General features: G+C 35.6%; 1 protein-coding gene and 1 non-coding gene across 2 annotated transcripts; one reads left to right on the plus strand and one right to left on the minus strand.

The window, feature by feature from the left end:
- Positions 1 to 2,074: 2,074 nt before the first annotated feature.
- Positions 2,075 to 2,866, plus strand: LBD21 (LOB domain-containing protein 21). Its single transcript, XM_079017375.1, has one exon. It carries the CDS (start codon positions 2,146 to 2,148, stop codon positions 2,629 to 2,631), a length of 486 nt encoding a protein of 161 aa, XP_078873501.1. The 5' UTR covers positions 2,075 to 2,145; the 3' UTR covers positions 2,632 to 2,866.
- A 16,978-nt stretch (positions 2,867 to 19,844) lies between these two features.
- Positions 19,845 to 19,951, minus strand: LOC145071603 (small nucleolar RNA R71). The gene has a single exon (XR_013690609.1). It is a non-coding gene; the product is annotated as a small nucleolar RNA R71 (small nucleolar RNA).
- Between the last annotated feature and the right edge of the window lie 1,352 nt (positions 19,952 to 21,303).

A 21,303-nucleotide genomic window follows, 5' to 3' on the forward strand; every position in this document is an offset into this window, starting at 1 on the left:
GTATTCATACTTATTTGCTGTTTTTTTTTCTTTTTGGACATGCATTATTTGATTCATGATTAATTGTAAAATAAATATAATTTTTTGTTCTTATATTTATCATAACAAGTTTATTTTTTCTTTTATATATATCATGTGAGATTAAAAGATAAAAATACTTGGGATGTTGTGTTATTGATGTTACCAAAATGAGTTTAGATCGAGTTGTATTATTCAAACGTATGAATAAATAAAATAAGAGAATGAGTGATGTTGAATCTTGCTATAGATGAGACAAAATCTATGGTGATACGGTGAGGGGGTGGTGTTCATCATATGCCCGTAGTTCCACAACAAGCTCAATACCTTACATACTACGATTGGATATACACACTATAGTCTAATAAATTGTGTTATATATATATATATATATATATATATATATATATATATATATATATATATATATATATATATATATATATATATATATAGTTTGCCTGAATAAAAACAACCCTTTATATAAATCAATTACTATCAATATATTTTCGCTATCATTGTGAAAAAGTAATAAATGTTAAAGCTGGAGAAAATTGTGTAACACCCATTTATTTTGTCACAATGTCATATAGGCGATACATCAGTATTTACCATAAAGTGTGGTTTCATGCCACACTCTAGGAGTGGTGTCACACTCATTTTTTTTAAATAATTAAAAAAATTTAGTTTTAATTAAAAATAAAATATTTCATTAAATAAAAATAAAAACTCATTACATATTTACATTGCATTAGTTGAAAAAAGATAACATCACATTAAAAAATATTCTAAAAACTTAGAAAAAAATAGAAATTAAAAAAAATAAAATAAAATAAAATAAAATAAAATAAAATAAACAAATGAACTCCATGAAATCATCCTCCAATTGTAAGGTTTGAGAGGTTTAAATAAGAATGGTTAAAGGTTAAAAAGGAAAAAAAAAATTAAGACCGTTCAACGGTCAAATTGGTTTGGAAAATGGAGAAAGAAGTGTGGCCATGAGGTATGGTAGTACGACCTCCACGGCACCCAGACTGTGATGGATGGACGGTGTTCGTGATGATATAACAGGAAGACTACGATCTCCACCGTAGCCGGTCCCTTAAGTCTAATTGTTTAACGGTATGTTTTAATGTTTTGATTGATTAAGATCTAAATAAGTATAATTAATGCTTTAATAGTTTATAATAAAAAGGTTGACATGATCCTAGAGTTGAAAAGGCCCATCCACTTTTCGGTTTCGGTTAATGAGGTAATACTTGCTTAAAAAAGTTTAAACCACTATGTCCCACCACTTTAGATTGTTGATTTGATTATGACAAACAATTATACATATGAACCTAAAAGCAAACAAAATTATTCAAACCACCTCATCATACATTCAGCATAAATCCAAGGACCATTTTTGTGACTCGCACTATTTTCTAACATACACCTTGTTAATTATATGCTGCGTAGTTCGTATATTTAGTTCTACAAACAACACATGTTATTTGATAAACTAATATTTTATATAATAATAAATATCTTTATTAAACTAAAATGTATATTTGTTTTGTAAGGAAAAAGATACGAAGATGGTAGTGGTAGTGGTTTTGTTGGGTCCATCAAGTGAATGTAGGTTCCAAAGCAATGCTTGTGTAGGTTTACTTGTTGTGGATGTATTTAACTTTATGTGTTGAGGGGTTTCTTCTTTGGTTGAAATCTCTTTTCTTCAATCAATTCAAATATCACGATGTGAATCTACTTTTATTTTTTTATGATGAACAACTATCATGACCTATCTAATCTTATGAGGCCACAATTGTCTCATCCACTCCTTTGTGGAGATGAACCATCATATGTCCCCCTTTAACTCCATCATTCACTAATGCTCTTAAGAAAGAAAATCCATCTTAATAGATTAATTTGGTTTTCATTTCATAAATATGATTCAATTTTAAAAACTAGAAAAAAGTTATTTATATCATGTTAATTCTTTTTATACAAAAACTAATAAAATGATTGATGACTCATTAAAGCAACACTAAATATTTCTTGGGTGGGGAGGGTACACTAGATAAAAGCCCCTTCCCATCAAACGCTATATATTTGCAAGAAAGGGGAAGCTAAAGAAAAGACAATCCCATGAGAGGCCAAGAGCCACGTTCAACATCTTCTTGTGCGGCTTGCAAGTTCATGAAAAGGAGGTGCACCCCTCATTGTCTCTTTGCACCTTATTTTCGAGCCGATGAGCCCAACAAGTTTGCCAAGGTTCACAAGGTCTTCGGTGCAAGCAATGTCACCAAGATCCTAAATGAGGTCCCCGAACCACAACGACATGATGCGGTCAATTCCTTGGTGTTTGAGGCCGAGGAGCGGCTCAAGGACCCGGTGTATGGATGCATTGGCGCGATAGCGTCTTTACAGGATAAGATGTTCCAGTTGCAACATGATCTAGCTGTGGCTAAAGCCCGACTAGCTCGATGCTCATCCAAAACATCTTATGCTTCTTGCTCGACTACATCACCATTCTTGATGTTGGATGGTGACTTTGGTATGTCCTCTTTCGGTGATTTCACAATGGATCAAGGTGGGCTAACAAGTGACTTTCACCAACACCCTTTTCCATGACAGGACGTTGTTAATTTAGAGACGGCGTGATCTACTAGAACTAGAACTTGCAAATTAAGGACTTCTTACGAGACTAATATTTCGGTTCGTCAGTTGTCTTTATCTTTTTATCGGTTTGGATTCAGCATAATAGTTCAAATCCTATGTGAATTCGAAGCAACTGATTTAGGTATTGATGGGTTTTGCTGTAATTATTGATCTTGAAAAAATGCTACAAAGAGATGCTTATTCTTCTTGCTTTTGTGCCCTCCTTTTCTTGTGCTTTGCAAACGCAATTGTGCTCCTCTATGCATAAAGCAACCAACATTTTGGCATGCTTGAATGCAACCATTACTTTTCAAAATTTGTATCAATAATCATTTTCACAAATTATGATATACGTTCTCTCCTTTCCCAATTATTAATTTTATTTTTTTATTGGGATTAAATAGTTTTTAATTTGTATTTTTGTTTTTTTTTTTTATTATTCCTGATGTTAGACTATTTATTTTAGAAATTAGGAGGGATCACAAATGGATTGTTGACATAATTAACGTCCTCGTATCTTTTTTCAACCAACTCATAAAAGTGTACTTGATATGAAGGAATAAAGATGAACTTAAATATATAGAAATTGAAATCACCTAAACCCAAGAAGCCAGAAGGGGATGAGTTTCATTTCAATTCCTGTTTTTCGTTCTTATTTTTACGTTTGCCCCTTTTGTTATGCTCGATCATTCGTCTTCATTCCATCCTTGTGTAGTTGTTGCTATCTTCTTATTTATTGTTTGAAGTTAATTATATAGTATATATCATTGAAAACTATTTCAACTTTTTGAGTTTTAATTAAAACATAAAGTATAATTTTTTTGAAAATAATACTTTTAATAGTTTCATAATTTTCTATGACACCTTTATTTAATTATATCTTAAATAAATTTTAAATGTAAAATAAAGAGTTAATTACATAATTTGTCCCATGCTCTCCCAAATCCTACAAATTTAGTCCACGAGACCGAGTTGTTACATTTTGGTCCATATTTCGTAGTTTTATTTCACATTTAGTCTCTGCCTGTAACAAACTTTGAAAGATTATGTTACCTTTCCTCATGTGTAAAGCACATAAGGGCAATTTAGTCGTTTCCTCCGTATCTCTCCTAATAACTGATTTTATTTTCTTTTTTGCCGACTTCATCTTCTTCCTTCTTGTCAATCTCCCTTCTAGCGTTTCACTTACGATGACAACTCTTGCATAAATCTTTCTATTAGTGTTGTGATATGTCGGAGATGGTTGAATTGAGATCGAGGGTGAGAGTCGTGCTGGTTCCTTCTCCTGATATCACAGTACAAAAGAGAAAGATGATCGGGAGGGATTCCCACGAAGAAACTCTGACGATCAAGTTAGAATGGATTATGAGAGAAGAAAGGGTAAATCTGTGGAAAAAGAGTTACGTCACCCTCCTCATGAAGAAGAAGGGTCCTTTTATACCTGGTTGTGAGGCGCGTGCCTACTAACTGATTCTGTTGAGCCTTCCCTCGTGAGACGCGACGTGGCGGATCCGTATTGAACGATCCCCCGTCACACCTTTTTGCCTCGTCACCTCATTGGCTAGAGGGGAATCTTCGATATTATGATGATTGTGGCTGTCGTCGGATGGACAAGTGGAAGTCTCGGATTGGTCTCACGTTTGTCGGGGTGTTATTTCTAGGAGAAGAGGGCAAGGCACAGTTCTGCCCCTTAACCGCCATACCCGTGACTCCGCATTGGCGAAGTCCCGGACTTGGCCTTAGACTGGATACGACCAGATTCCAACCAGGCCAAGCTTGGTGTTAGTTTGACTTCTCTTTTTTTGACATTTCCCCTGAAGGATACGTTAACAATTAGCATTTGACTTTTGCACACGCGCATAAAATTTCTTACAATCTGAGTCTGAAAACTTATACTTCACGGTTAGTTAAGTTTTGTTATTGTTTGGTTAACAATTTTGAGTGAAAATCAAATTGATAGTTTTTCGGTTATATACGAAGCATTGCAACATTTCATGAAAAGTTGCAATTGTTGAGAATTGGTGCTACAAATTCACGGGTTCTGACTTCATTTACATTTAAGTGTTTTTCTCTCTTCTTAAAATCATCACAAAAATGTTCAAATTCATGTTTGTAGGATCGTTGCTTACAAATCTTAAACGTCAAGTACATTTTGGGAGGAAGTTAATCTTGATCTCATCAAACTATCAACGACCTGGTGAGGGCTAATATTACTTAAGGATAACGATCTTATTACACCCTCAATTTATTACATAAGTAGTTTCCTTTATGTTTTTATGCTCTAGCTCTAACAAATATCTTGTCGTTTCTTAGATATTGTAACGCCCGCAACTTCAAGATAGACAATTAAGATATAATAAGTGAGAAGTAATATAATTTGAACCCTCGAATAGGGAAATCTTTAGTCTCGTGCGCCGCAGACTACTTCATATAAGTCTTTTAAGGAATTTATCGACAAACGATAAAATGACATTTTTATAGAAGGTTATTTAGGATAAATGATCCTAACCAAAGGTATTGTAACACCCGGATCATGGAGGTATTGAATTTCTTGAAATTTTAGCTTTGAGGAAAACATAAAGTTGGGAGAGTCGCAAGAGGAGGAGGTGGAAGAATTGAAGAAGCATGGTGTCCAGTTTCACCATTCCCCGGAAAAGGGAATACTTTTTCACCTTTATCAGAATGTGGAATATCATCTTTAGAAGAACAAGGAAAAACATTTCCAGAAGAACGAGGAAGACCATTTATGTCTTCATTAAGACATCTAAAGTAGGAGAATAGTGAATTCAAGTTAGTTGTTTTTAATCCTTAGTTATTAACCCATAAATTAAATTAAGGCTAGGATCCATATTTTCGATTCGACCTTTAAAGAGGGATGTCGTAATCAAATTTGAATCTATTTTAGGTAGGTAGAGTCATCTCACCAATTTCAATCTCATGAAACTCCTAGATCTTTGAGATTCATTGAATCTTATCAAGGACATGTTTAATCTCGATTATTCTGTTACCAATTGTAACTGGATGCCGAGGATCATAATTAAGATGTGAATAACCATGCAAACCCGCTCAAACACCCTCGATCGATTTATAATCTCTCAATGATGTGCTGGTTAACCACACATGCTCCATCAATAATCATAAACACGAGTTGTTTCATCATTTCACCTTTATAGTCTCAAATTAGTGTGTCCGTTAACCACACACGCTCCCCTAACGAATCAAAAAGAAACGATGTGCGTTTTCATGGATTATCATATAATTTCACATTTTCCTAAAATAGCTAGAGTGTGATTTATAAAAGGTTTAGTTACTTTGTAGTATCATACTTTTAGAGGTTATGTCCTATAAAACCCGTTTGGCTAACAACCCTCCACCATACAAAAAACGGTGGGTGAGAGTGGACACTCATTCAATGGTCATTTATAGGTCGTTATCCTTATCCCCCCTTAGAGTATGGCTTCGTGAATAAGGCATACTAATGATTTGACTAACTTGTTTTATACGTAGAATATAGTAAACTTTTAATCATATATAATATAAGGTGTATTTTAAATCATTTCAAAATACGAGGTTTAAATATTAATTATCTAAATTATTTTATAATTAATTAATCAATTTAAACATATAATGGATTTATATTTATCCTTTAACTACATTACAATTAAAATAATTATTAAATTTATAAGGGATAGTTCAATTTAATTTAACTAATTAAAAATTATCAAATAAGGTATCTCCTATTATTTAGGATTTATTTATCACACAAGACATTCAAAATCCGGAATCAGACAAAATTAATATAGGATAATTACCAAAAACAACACCATAAATCTGATTAAGAAGATAATTATCGAAAATCTGGAAAAATACCATTCTCACGTCATGACAGATACATGGCATGTCGTAAGATCAATGTTTTACGAAAAACGGGTTTAGTTCGATTCAACTTATGTGCAATCAATGTTTGACAAGCCTAAACTCTGATACCATTGTTGGGTTTTATAGAAAACAAAGTGTACAATGCGAAAAAACAATTAACATTAATATGGTACATGCATCCTATAAAAGATCTATGTCATACACCTTGATAGCAACATACAATGAACAACTAAACCTAGCATAACCCTAGTGTAATTCGAAATTACCAAGTATAGAGTTACATACCTTTTGTTTTGTTGTAGTAAACAAATCACTTCGATCTCATTGTATTGTAGGTCTTGGAAAGCTTAGCACCAAAAGAATGTTGTCTCTAATGGCTCACACTCAAACTCTATAACTAAAAGACAAGAGGAGAGAGGAAGGAGGAGATTTTCGGCCATAGAATCTTCCAAGGAAGGGTATGCACGAAATTAGACCTCCTTAAGGTCCTATTTATATTGTGGATGAGACAAGGAAAACCCTAGATTTGAATAATAAAATAATAATATTTTATTTGTTCAAATATGGTATCCTTATCAACATTATGAATACTCCAGAAACTCTAAAATCCTTCCCAATTTCGTTCACCACCTATATGGGTTCTAGAGTTTTCCTTTCTTGCTCAACAATGAAAAATTACAATTCAACCATTTGACCTTTAATTAATTTCAGTTAATCCAGAATTAATTTCAGATTAATTCTGATTAATAATTAACTAATTCCTATTGATTTCACATTAATTTATTAATCATATAAATTAACAAACCAATTACTTACCAACTGATTTCATATTAATTTATTAATCACATAATAAATTAACAAACAAATTATCCATTTCTAATTAATATATTAATCATATAATATATTAACAAATCATCTATTACAATTTATTAATCATATAATAAACTAATAAATACATCATCTCTCTCTAAATGTCATTCTTATAAAGTTCTAGTTATGAGGGCAACCCAAAAAGGACGTTGTTTCTAACTACAAGAATATATCAATTTAGTTATTGGCTTAGACGCCTTAATCCAACACGAAGATGTTATGTGATAGATGAAATATTATAAGATGAGTTTTATATGATTATTATAGTGTATGTATTTTCATGATTATAATACAATGGGTAGTAAAGGGTAACGGGGGATGAAAATGATAAGATGTCATAGTATGATGAGAGATAAGTTGCCATAGTATGATGAGAGATGAAAATGATGATAGGATGTCACTACTTTAATAATACTATTGTAATAACGATGTAGGAACTAGTATTATTGTTCTAATGATGTAGGAACTGGTACTATTGTATTAACGATGTAGGAACTAGAACTATTGTATTAACGATGTAGTCATCTATCATAATATAGATGGCAACCACAATATTTACAATGATGGTCCTTAAGATAGGTCTCTATAGATGAATAAAGAAGATAATGAGAATGAGTAATTGGGTTAATTGTTTGATATGAAATAGATAATTAAACAAATTAACTATATTATTATGGGTTGAAAACTCTATGTACTTATCAAGTTTTCTAACCTGGCCCAATCAGTAACTTTGTATCACATGTAACAGTACAAAGGTACATGGATAATGATGTTAAGACCTAATGAGAGACTTGAGGAAATATAGGCATAGTATAAAAGATATTGTTATGTCTGTAATGACTACGTTTATGCTTATGTTTCTTGTATCAGATATGACATCCCAAGTTTTAATAATCAAATGAAAAACATTTCTTAGGAAATACTTTAATAAGACAAATTCCGCATTTACAAATGAATACTATGTTTTAAATAAGCATAAAGAAATTGCCTTTTCGAGCCGTGAAAATGGGGATGTGAAATTATCTTAATTAAAAATCGTCTGTAGTTATTTGCTTTAGTTTAAAAGTTTTTAGTAATTAATTTAAGTTAATTTGAACTTGCAAAATCAGATAAAACCTCAAGTTTAGTTGTTTTTCTTAGTTTAACTTATAGTATTTAATTTATTAATTAAAATATTGTTTCCTATGCTATTATTCAACTAGGTACACTGCTTATTTGCGTTTTAGCTCGTTAAGTTTTGTTTGGTTTATAAATTAATATATATATATATATATATATATATATATATATATATATATATATATATATATATGTTTAGGAAATATGTGGTTGTTATGTACCTAAGTTTATATGTAGAACCCTACGAAATATGTAGTTTTGATCTATATATAAAAAACTAATCATGATATCTCACTTACTGTTCTTCCTTAATCACGTGAATTGCTACATTACCGATCACATTTATGTTTTTTTCTTCATTGTGTCTAAGAACTTAAAGCACTAACAATCATGACCATTTAATCAACCCTACTAAATTTTAAATTAAAACCAATAGAATAAAAGATAAAAGAGAACATGCAATAACTCAATCAAGGATTTATACCTAAGCTTAGGTAAATAATAGCCGCACATTCACTTTTCCATATATATATATATATATATATATATATATATATATATATATATATATATATATATATATATATATATATATATATATATATATATATATATATAGGCTTAGGTTATTCTATTCAAACTAATTATTGTACATCTATCGTATGCTATGAGAATAACTAAGAAAATAAGTTGTTTAGCAATGCGAATAAGTTCATCCTTACAAGAATATCGCCATTTTCATGCATTCTCGTTAATTATTATTATTTTTTGTTCTCACACATCGGTTTTCACTCATTTTCATTCTGACAGAATACGACCCAATAAAACATTCTGACAGAAATGAGAATAATAATAATAAGTGTATAATAACCTTATAGACGATTTAATTAGTGAGAATGTGTGTTAATGAGAATAGTTATATATGTAAGATTGAACGTATTTCTATTATCAAACAACATATTTTCTTTATCATTCTCATAACATACAATACATGTAAAATAATTAGTTAGAATACTTGAACCTAGCTCTCTCTCTCTCTCTCTCTAAATATATATATATATATATATATATATATATATATATATATATATATATATATATATATCATACAACAAGTTTTTGGCTTCATTATCAGGGAACGACTTATTTTAGTTTTAATTTAATTGTTATTAGTTAATCGATCCTTTTTATGGGGGTAAAAACCGCAAAAAAAAATGTTTAATCAAAGTTCACAACGTGATGGTTCTATCGCCACGACATGAAAACTGGTCGTTTTCTGTTTTATGTTTATTTTCGTTTTTGTTCGTTTTTACATGTTTTCTTTGTTTTGTTTGAGCAGTTCATGACCAGGGGATCATCTTTAAGATTGTGACACCCTTTGAAGACCTGGAATCCGAGTTACACAAGAAAAAAGATAAAAAGGAAGGCGAATCTAGTAGCAGCTTCAAATCAAACGAGGTAGCAACTTTTGAAAAAACTCCCGACGAGAAAGGAACAAGGTATGAACTAGAAACCGAGAGTGATTCAGAAAAGGAATTCAAAATCGAACCCGACAACACGATGGTAGTGTGACATCCCAATATCACGGTCAGAAAAGACTAACTTAATTTATGCTTTTAAAATAATTTTCAGAGTAATCCTTTGATTTAAAAGAGTTGCGAAATTTATTCCCAAAACAAAATATGATAAATAAAATTTATCAAAGCATTCCTTAAGGAAATCTATTTTCATATATAACAAAACGTGCGATGTCATGTTCCGATACAGACCAAAAGCATAAACGGCACATTATAAGTCTTACAACGGTTATTTACAACTACAAGCCTATAAACAAAATAACTTGATGATTCATCCAACTTATGCTCTCGCGTCACTACCTGTAATACAAATAAAACTGAGTGGTTCAGGCTTGGGAGCCTGGTGAGAATATATGGTTTTCAACCCACAATAAATAATTATATTTAATTTCACCAACCAACAATAACCCGATTACTCATTCCCGTTATCCTCACTTTACGTCCCTAAAACAACAACTATCACAAGGGACCTAGTCTAAGGATTTTCATCAGGATGGACATTACTGCAAAGGGGTTTCCTCAACAATAGATACCCTAAAGGCAACCATGAGAGGGATAGAGTACACTGATGAACACATCATTCACAACACCTACAGGTTATGAACATGTCAGCGTTCCACTGGACTGTCTAGAAAGAGTCTGTGGTCGTCATCCATACTCCGCTAGATGACTAGATCAACAACAACATCGAGGCCTTTTATCATTTTTATTTCATCACATGTCAACTATTTACCCATGTTTTACCCAACATTTTTGTATATATATATATATATATATATATATATATATATATATATATATATATATATATATATATATATATAAACATTCATACACAACTTAGAACCTGTATAATATATTCATTCAATACTTATTCCAAATAACAAATAATATATAAACACATAGCACGTATTTTATAGAGAAATAATTCATATCTATGTGTTAGAAGAAAGAAACTACACACTCGCTTGATAAGACGATGCTCGGACAGCACTACGGCTCTTAAAATAATAATCTTTGATGAAACCGGGATATCTTCCAAAATCCGGGCTTCTTGCGGGCAGAGTTTCGGCTCGACAACTCTATTTCTTGGGATCTTCGGGGCTTTGGGACTTGCTTCGGGTGTCGGGGTTGATACCGAGGCTTCGAGGGTATTTCTCGCAAAGTAGAAGAAAGAAAAAGGGGGTGAAGAAGTGGAAATTAGCAAAGAAAATCGGCATCCCTTAAGTTCTATTTATAGGGTGCTGAGCATCCGATTACGCTGAGCGTAATCTCAGAGTACGCGGGGCGTACTCCCTCGTCGACATGTACATCGGGCGCACGCCTAGTACGCTAGGCGTACTGGGTGGATTAGATCGGATGCGTCACGGCTTCGGACCCAAGGCACTCGAGTGGTGGAGTAGGGCGATGTGGCCTAACCCAGACCATGAACCATGAGTACGCTGGGCGTACTCCGCATTTCAAAACTTCTAAAATTTGTAGCTTTCGCATACGAGCTCCGTTTTTTACGTATTTATATCCACGTGTAGGTGAGACTATGCTCTACAACTTTTATTTAGACTCCGTCGTCTAATTTTGACTTTATTTTTATTATATTACTTTTAGTAGGCCGGGACAGAAAAACTCTGTTAGAAATTCATAACTTCTTCATCTGACGTCCGTTTTCTTCTGTCTTTTTACCGTTAGACTACTATCGACGAGATCTTCGATTCTCGTTTAGATTGTTTCGGCTAGAAATCACTGGATCTCATATTCGAACTTTGGGCTGCATACTGCTATGTCGAAACTTAGAAAATTCATAACTTCCTCATACGAAGTCAGATTTGGACGCTCTTTTTATGTATACTTTCGGTTTAACGTATTCTACGACTTTCTTTTAGATCACTAAGGCTAAATATTGCTCTATCGTAAATTCACTATTTACTTCACACAGTGTCGTATCGGTTCTGTCGCGAAACTTCGACAGGTCATAACGTTCGTTATAACTCAGATTTCGGTATTATTTATAATTTCGGAATCCTCGTCAAGACCACTACAACTTCCTTCATAGATATCAAGCTTATCTAATATTTTATTATTACGCTTATTCTTGTTATTAATTCATTTAAGTCACACAATTAACCATAAAACACATAATACTCAAATAATACATTCTTATTATTTCAAAACGAGTTACAAAGGTAAACCTAGACTTTTACACCAACATTAATGTATAGCCTAAAAATACGGGCGTTACAATTCTCTCCTCCTTAGGATGATTCCGTCCCCGGAATCACACATCGACAAACAAATGTGGATAGCGACTCATCATGTCACTCTCCGTTTCCCAGGTGAGATTTGGCCCATTCGCATGTTTCCATCGGACAAGCACTAATTTGACCATCTTGCGTCGCAACTTCTTAGTTTTATGGTCAACGATTGCCTCTAGTTCTTCAATTAACATTTTGTTCTCATCAATTCTTAACTCATAAATTGGAATTATATCGAGAACTTCTCCCGTGAACTTCCTCAAATAACACACATAGAAAGTGTTATGAATTTCATTCAGTTCTTCAGGTAATTCTAGTTTGTAACCTTGATTCCCAATCCTCTGAAGAACCTTAAACGGTCCAATAAATCTTGGACTTAACTTTCCCCTTTTACCAAATCTTATAAGTCCCTTCCACGGTGAGACTTTAAGCAAAACCGAATCCCCAACTCCAAATGTCATCGGTCTGCGCTTTATGTCAGCATAGCTCTTTTGACGAACCTGAGCCGCTAACATTCTCTCCCTAATTATTTTCAGCTTTTCAGCAGTCTAATGGACTATCTCAGGTCCCATAAAATACTTTTCCTCAGCCTCAAGCCAACAAGACAGCGTACGGAAATTTTTTCCGTAAAAAGCTTGATAAGGTGCCATCTTAATGCTCGAGTGGAAACTATTATTGTAGGAAAATTCTACCAAAGGTAAATGTTCATCCCAGTTACCTTGGAATTCCATGGTATATGCTATCAGCATATCTTCAAGCGTTTGTATCATCCTTTCGCTCTGACCATCAGTCTATGGATGGTAATCTGTACTCAAACACAACTTGGTACCCAATTCCTCTTGTAGACTTCTCCAAAACCTTGAGGTGAAACGGCTATCACGATCCGACACAATCGTTAATGGAACACCGTGAAGCCTCACAATTTCCTTCATATAAGAATTTGCAAGCTTATCCATAGACCATTTCTCGTTGGCTGCTATGAAGTGCGCACTCTTAGTGAAGCGATCAATGACCACCCAAATCATGTCGTGACCGTTCTTTGTTTTGGGCAGTTTAGTGACAAAATCCATAGCAATGTCTTCCCATTTACCCATATCTGTAGGCAAAGGTTCTAAACTTCCATAGGGTTTATGATGTTGTGCCTTAACTCTTGCACAGGTCACACACTCGGCCACATACTTTACAATATCAAGCTTCATCGTCGACCACCAGTAGTAGGGTTTTAGGTCCCTATACATTTTAGTGCTGCCAGGATGAATTGAGTACATTGTTTTGTGAGCTTCTTCCATCATAAGATCTCTTACTCCTCCTGACTTAGGCACCCAAATTCAATCTTGGAATACCTTCAGTATGTGACTGTTTATACCGAACACTAACGTTTTGCCCAAATGTTCTCCCTTTCGGTCATTCTTCTCAGAAGCTTCTTCTTGAGCTTTCTTTATACTCTCCATAATTGACGAGACAACTTCTATTCTCAACGCTCTTGGCCTTTTTCTTTCAATATTGACTTTCCGACTGAGTGCATCACCAAAAACATTTGCTTCATTGGGGTGGTAAAGTATCTTACAGTCGTAGTCCTTAAGTAACTCTAGCCAGCGTCGTTGCCTCATAATCAATTCTTTCTGATTAAAGAGATATTGGAGACTCTTATGATCAGTGAAAAGTTTGCACTTCATGCCATAGAGGTAATGCCTCCATATCTTTAGAGCAAATACTACCGCTGCCAATTCCAAATCATGAGTGGGGTAGTTCTTTTCATGCTCTTTCAGTTGTCGAGGCGCATATGCTATCACCTTTTCTCTTTGGGTCAAAACACAACCTAACCCAACCCCAGACACATCGTTATAGATAGCGAAATCCTCAACTTCGTCGGGTAGAAAAAGAATCGGTGCCTCATATAGCTTCTTCTTTAGCAACTTGAATGCTTCTTTGTGCTCATTACTCCAAGTATAAGTAGCTCCTTTGTGGGTCAAAGCTGTCAATGGAGTAGCGATCGAAAAAAAAGCCTTGTATAAACCTTCGGTAATATCCGGCTAATACCAGAAAGCTTCGGATCTCCGTGGGACTTTTCGGTTGTTCCCACTTCATCACAGCTTCAATCTTTGTTGGATCAACCATTATCCCTTCTTGGCTGACCGTTGACCCAAGAATTGGACTTCTCGAATCCAAAAATCACGTTTGGAGAACTTGGCATACAAATTCTCCTTCTTCAAGACTTTCAACACTTCTCGCAAGTGTCTGTCATGCTCTTCTTGGCTTTTCAAGTAAATAAGAATGTCATCTATGAACACTATCACAGATTTATCAAGGAACGATTTACAAACCCTGCTCATTAAATCCATGAATGTTGTTGGAGCATCGGTTAGTCCAAACGACCTAACCAAAAACTCGTAGTGTCCATATCGTGTTCTAAATGCAATCTTCTCGATATCCTGCCCTCTTACTTTTAGCTGATGATATCCTGACCTTAGGTCGATCTTTGAAAAATAGCTTGAACCTTGTAGTTGATCGAACAGGTCATCAATCCTTGGAAATGGATATTTATTCTTTATTGTTGTCTTATTCAGCTCTCTGTAATCAATTCACATCCTCATACTCCCGTCCTTTTTCTTTACGAATAACACCGGAGCTCCCCAGGGTGATGAACTAGGTCTAATGAAACCTTTTCCAATAACTCCTGAAGTTGCATCATTAGCTCCTTCATCTCCGTCAGTGCTAATCAGTAAGGTGCTTTTGCTTTTGGCGTCATTCTTGGTAACAAGTCGATAAGGAATTCTACTTGTCGATCAGGCGGCAATTTAGGAAGATCTTTGGGAAATACTTCCGGATAATCACACACGACAGGAATGCTCTGCATCTCCTTTTTCTCCTTCTTAGCATCAATCACGAATGCTAGATACGATGTACATCCCTTGGCCAAACACCTTCTGGATTTCATTAGAGAAATAATCCCAGAGTTTACTCTGCGTTTGCCCCCATACACCATAAATGACTCTTTTCCTGGCGGGTTTACTTTTACAATCTTCTTCTTGCACATTATTTCGGCATCATTGGCGCTAAGCCAATCCATTCCCAGCACGATGTCGAAACCATTTAACTCAATAAGCAATAATTCCTCGTGGAACTTATTCTCATTCAAATCAATTAAGATGTTTTTCATACGATGGCTAATAGGTATAAACTTGCCGCTAGCAACTTCAACTAATAAAGCATTATCTAGTCTATCAACAGGCAAAGCTAGTTTTCTACCAAATTTATGCGAAATAAAGGAGTAGTTGGCTCCAAAATCAAATAAAATTTGGACAGGCAATTTGTTTATGAGAAAGGTACCTGAAGCGACATCAGCTTCTTCTTTAGCAGCTTCCAGTGTCATCTGGAACGCTCTCGCCTTCGGCTTTGGTGGAATGTTGGGCCTTGTTGCCTCCTTCTTTTTCGGACAATCCCTCGAGATGTGCCCCTCCTCACCACACCCATAGCAGACTTTCCACATTTAAAGCATGTGGCTTCCCCGCCACATTTCCCATGATGCTTCTTCTTGCATTTGTCGCACCATTTCGCTTCGCCTCCTCCACCTACTCTGGAACTAGACTTCGAGAATTTACCCTTTTTGTTGGACCCCGAGGGTCCGTCAAACTTCCTCTTCTCACCAACCTCTGACCTCTCCAGACCCTTCTCCCTGATCTGGGTCTCAACATTTCTAGAAGCCCAGATGGCGGCTTTCAATGTGGTTGTTTGCTTAACCATTGGATCAAAGTCCGCTGGTAGTCTGAGGGAAAACTTGTTGACCTTAGAGAGTTCAGTTGGAACTAAATATGGAATAAGCTTCATCTTTTCCGTGAAACTACCAACGTATTCAGTAACAATCATTTTTCCCTTCTTCAAATTCTGAAACTCATTATTGATTTCCAGAAGGCCCTGCTCGGAGCAGTATTGCAATTTGAGTTGCACCACAAAGTCTTCCCAAGACTTCTTGCTCGCTTCTCCCTTGGGCATCGAGTCAGCTAACAACTTCCACCAACTCAACACTCCAGATTTTAACAAAAGGATCGCAAGAGCGGTCTTCTGTCTGTTGTTGCATTCGCAACTCTCAAACATTGTCTCCATTTCGGAGATCCAGTTTATGACATCCACTGGCGTCGGGCTTCCGAATAGACATGGTGGCTTGGATGCCATGAAATCCTTGTACTTGCACCCATGCCCATCATTTCCTCCATCCTAGTTGATTTGCCTAACAATCGGTGGGTTGGCTTGACCAACAGTCCCCCTGAAGTTTCCTCCTTCCGAATGCCCTTCATTCAATTCGGGCTGTTCAATCGGCATTGAAGGTTCTTCGCGATTCTGCTGAAGCAAACATCTAGTTTCTTCCATTTGACGATCCAACATCATTTGGATCATCGCTTGTACCCCATCCATTGTCATCGGCTTAGGTGTTGCTGCTAAAACAGGTATTTGCTCGATTAGAGGTGGTTGATTCCTGTTTTCGTCTGCATTTCCAATGCCACTTCTGGTTCTTACCATTTTGATCTATACACCGAATAAGGTGAAATTAGATCCTTATTCACGATAGATAATTAAATCATCCATATCACTACGAAACGTTTACATGCTAGTTCTAATATCGTCGTCATACGCTTAGAATCCTAAACACATAAGGTCTCCGGATCCGGTTGGCAACAAACCGTAGATCTGAACAAATAATATCATATATGGAAAACGTATAACATTTAGCACATAAAAGCCTTTTAGACATCTTTCCAAAAATAAACTAGTGCTCATGTCTAAAATATAACAGAAACTTATCTCCCAATCTTCACTTAGCATTCTAAGTTTTAAGTCTAGAAATCCTACAAAATCCTAGTTCTCTTAAACTAATGCTCTGATACCAACTGTGACATCCCCAAAATCACGGCCAGAAAAGACTGACTTAATTTATGCTTTTAAAATAATTTTCAGAGTAATCCTTTGATTTAAAAGAGTTATGGAATTTGTTTCCAAAACAAAATATGATAAATAAAATTTATCAAATCATTCCTTAAAGAAATCTATTTTCATATATAACAAAACGCGGGATGTCATGTTCCGATACATACCAAAAGCATAAACGGCACATTATAAGCCTTACAACGGTTATTTACAACTACAGGCCTATAAACAATATAACTTGATGATTCACCCAACTTATGCTCTCACACCACTACCTGTAATACAAATAAAACTGAGTGGGTCAGGCTTGGTAGCCTGGTGAGCATATAGGGTTTTCAACCCACAATAAATAATTATATTTAATTAACCAACAATACCCGATTACCCATTCTCGTTATCCTCACTTTACGTCCCTAAAACAACAACTATCACAAGGGACCTAGTCTAAGGATCTTCATCGGGATGGACATTACTGCAAAGGGGTTTCCTCAACAATAGATATCCTAAAGGCAAACATGAGGGGGATAGAGTACACCGGTGAACACATCATTCACAACACCTACAGGATATGAACCTGCCAGCGTTCCACTGGACTGTCTAGAAAGAGTTTGTAGTCGTCATCCATACTCCTCTAGATGACTAGATCAACAACAACATCGAGGCCTTTCATCATTTTTATTTCATCACACGTCAACTATCTACCCATGTTTTACCCAACATTTTTGTAGATATATATATATATATATATATATATATATATATATATATATATATATATATAGACACACACACACACATTCATACACAAATTAAAACCTGTATAATATATTCATTCAATACTCATTCCAAATAACAGATAGTATATAAACATATAGCACGTATTTTATATAGAAATAATTCATATCTATGTGTTAGAAGAAAGCAACTACACACTCACTTGATAAGACGATGCTCGGACAGCACTACGGCTCTTAAAATAATAATCTTTGATGAAACTGGGATATCTTCCAAAAACCGAGCTTCTTGCGGGAAGAGTTTCGGCTCGACAACTCTATTTCTTGGGATCTTTGGGGCTTTGGGACTTGCTTCGGGTGTTGGGGTTGATACCGGGGCTTCGGGGATATTTCTCGCAAAGTAGAAGAAAGAAAAAGGGGGTGAAGAAGTGGAAATTAGCAAAGAAAATCAGCAGCCCTCGAGTTCTATTTATAGGGTGCTGAGCATCCAATTATGTTGGGCGTAATGTCAGAGTACGCGGGGCGTACTCCCTCGTCGACATGTACATCGGGCGTACTGGGTGGATTGGATCGGATGCGTCACGGCTTCGGACCCGAGGCACTCGAGTGGTGGAGTAGGGCGATGTGGCCCAACCCAAACCATGAACCATGAGTACATTGGGCGTACTCCGCATTTCAAAACTTCTAAAATTCGTATCTTTCGCATACGAGCTCCGTTTTTTACGTTTTTTATATCCACGCATAGGTGAGACTATGCTCTACAACTTTCGTTTAGACTTCGTCGGCTAATTTTGACTTTATTTTTATTATATTACTTTTAGTAGGCCGGGACAGGAATACTCCGTTAGAAATTCATAACTTCTTCATCTGACATCCGTTTTCGTCTGTCTTTTTACCGTTAGACTACTATCGACGAGATCTTCGATTATCGTTTAGATTGTTTCGGCTAGAAATCACTGGATCTCATATTCGAACTTTGGGCTGCATACTGCTATGTCGAAACTTAGAAAATTCATAACTTCCTCATACGAAGTCAGATTTGGACGCTCTTTTTATGTATGCTCTCGGTTTAACGTATTCTACGACTTTCTTTTAGATCACTATGGCTAAATATCGCTCTATCGTAAATTCACTATTTACGTCACACACTGTCGTATCGGTTCTGTCGCGAAACTTCGACAGGTCATAACTTTCGTTATAACTCGGATTTCGGTATTATTTATAATTTCGGAATCCTCGTCAAGACCACTACAACTTCCTTCATAGATATCAAGCTTATCTAATATTTTATTATTACGCTTATTCTTGTTATTAATTCATTTAAGTCACATAATTAAGCATAAAACACATAATACTCAAATAATACATTCTTATTATTTCAAAACGAGTTACAAAGGTAAACCTAGACTTTTACACCAACATTAATGTATAGCCTAAAAACACGGGCGTTACAGGTAGACATTACGAGAATGACCGTGGAGGAGTATAATAGGCGGATGCATAATGACAATGGGTCGGGTCTCGTACCACCAACATTTCCAGTTGGGAAAAACTTTGAGCTCAAGGAACACATACTCACTGTGCTCAAAGATATTCCATTCTATGGAAAGGATCACGAGGATTCCTACAGACACACTGACAAGGTGTTGGACATTGCAAACTACTTTAATGTTCCAAATGTTTCACACGATGTGGTGTTACATAGGATGCTTCCAGTGACATTTGTAGGAGCAGCAAAGGATAGGTTAAAGTCACTTTCACCTGGAGCAATCATGACATGGGCCAACCTTCAGAATGAATTCATTCAACAATCCAACCCTCCTTTGAAAATAGAAAAGTTGAAGAAGAACATCATGAATTTCCAACAATTAGATGGAGAGTCTTGATATGAAGCATGGGAACATTACAAGAGATTACTTTGTGATTGTCCTCAACATGATCTTAACGTGCAACAAGAGATATCCACCTTCTACAATGGGACCAGTGTGTACACTCGCCAACTCCATGATTCTCAAGGTCCAATAACTAAGAAAGATCTAGAAACCAACAAGGTGTTAATAGAATATTTTGCTTAACACTCAAGAGAATATCATAACCCTCAGGATGATTTGACGAGAGGAAAAGCAAATGGTGTTGGAGCTTCAGAAGTGTAACATCCCAAAAATTCATTGTAAAAATTTCATTTTTAAAACCATAAACAATACAAAAGATTGGTTCCAAAACCAACCAAAGTAATTATATCAGTTAAACATCAGAGTAAAAGTCATAAAGAGCTAATGCAGAAAACATCAGGGGACGTTGTGCAGTCACATCGGGTCCTTCCCTTTCGTACCGAAAGTACCTGAAGTCATTAGTATAAAACCGTAAGCACTAAGCTTAATGAGTTCCCCAAAATACCACATACCATACATACAATAGAGATTGCTATGTGCCAATCATAGTCTTCACATTATTCCATGAGCCGTATCATGGTCTTTCCTTGTCAGGTCGGGGGCTAAAACCATGGGTCTTACAGAAAAGTGCCAAGAGCCACCTTCTGATCTTCCATACAAATATCATAAAGACAACTAGCATACTACATATAATTGTCAAGGTCCGGTCCTTGGTTTTTCATACAATTTGTTAGGAGCCACCTACAAGTCTTTCATACAAATGCCAAGTTCCACCCCCTGTTCTTCCTATATATCATAAACTAGTAGGCCGACATTGATGCCTTCGGCCCCCCGAATACAGTATGAGACTCACCTGAATCACAATATTGACTAAAACCCCGCGCAACATTGCACTGATCACAACCAACAACTCTCACCGCCAAAAGATGGGTGCTAAATACCTCCTAACAATCCACACAAGGCAAACCCTAAGTCTACTTTCTAAAGATAAAGATTGACCAAAAGTCAATCCATGCCAAGAGTCAACGATCAAAGTCAACGGCCAGAGTTGACTTTAGCCAACCGCCACATTGTGTCCTTCCTTAGCCATGTTGTGGCCTTCATCCAGCCAAACATACAGGAAATTCCCAATCGCTACGCCGTGGTGACCTATGGCCATGTCGTGGGCATTGTGTTTCCAGCAGCTTAATGGATTAAGTTGCTTTCTTCGATTCCAAGAAGTCCAAAGCTCAGATCTAGTCCATATTATGGTTTAAATGGATAAAGTTTCCAACTTTATCCATTAAGACACCCAAAGAGATCAAGATATCGAACCCTAGGTCCAAATAAGGAGAAAATCCATATTGTTTTAACCATTAAGCCCTTAATCTGAAAAAGTTCTTAACCCAACTACTCTATAAGG

This window comes from Lactuca serriola, chromosome 8 (genome assembly GCF_051521515.1).
Source record: "Lactuca serriola cultivar US96UC23 chromosome 8, Lser_US96UC23_V15, whole genome shotgun sequence".
In the NCBI taxonomy this organism is placed as follows: Eukaryota; Viridiplantae; Streptophyta; class Magnoliopsida; order Asterales; family Asteraceae; genus Lactuca; species Lactuca serriola.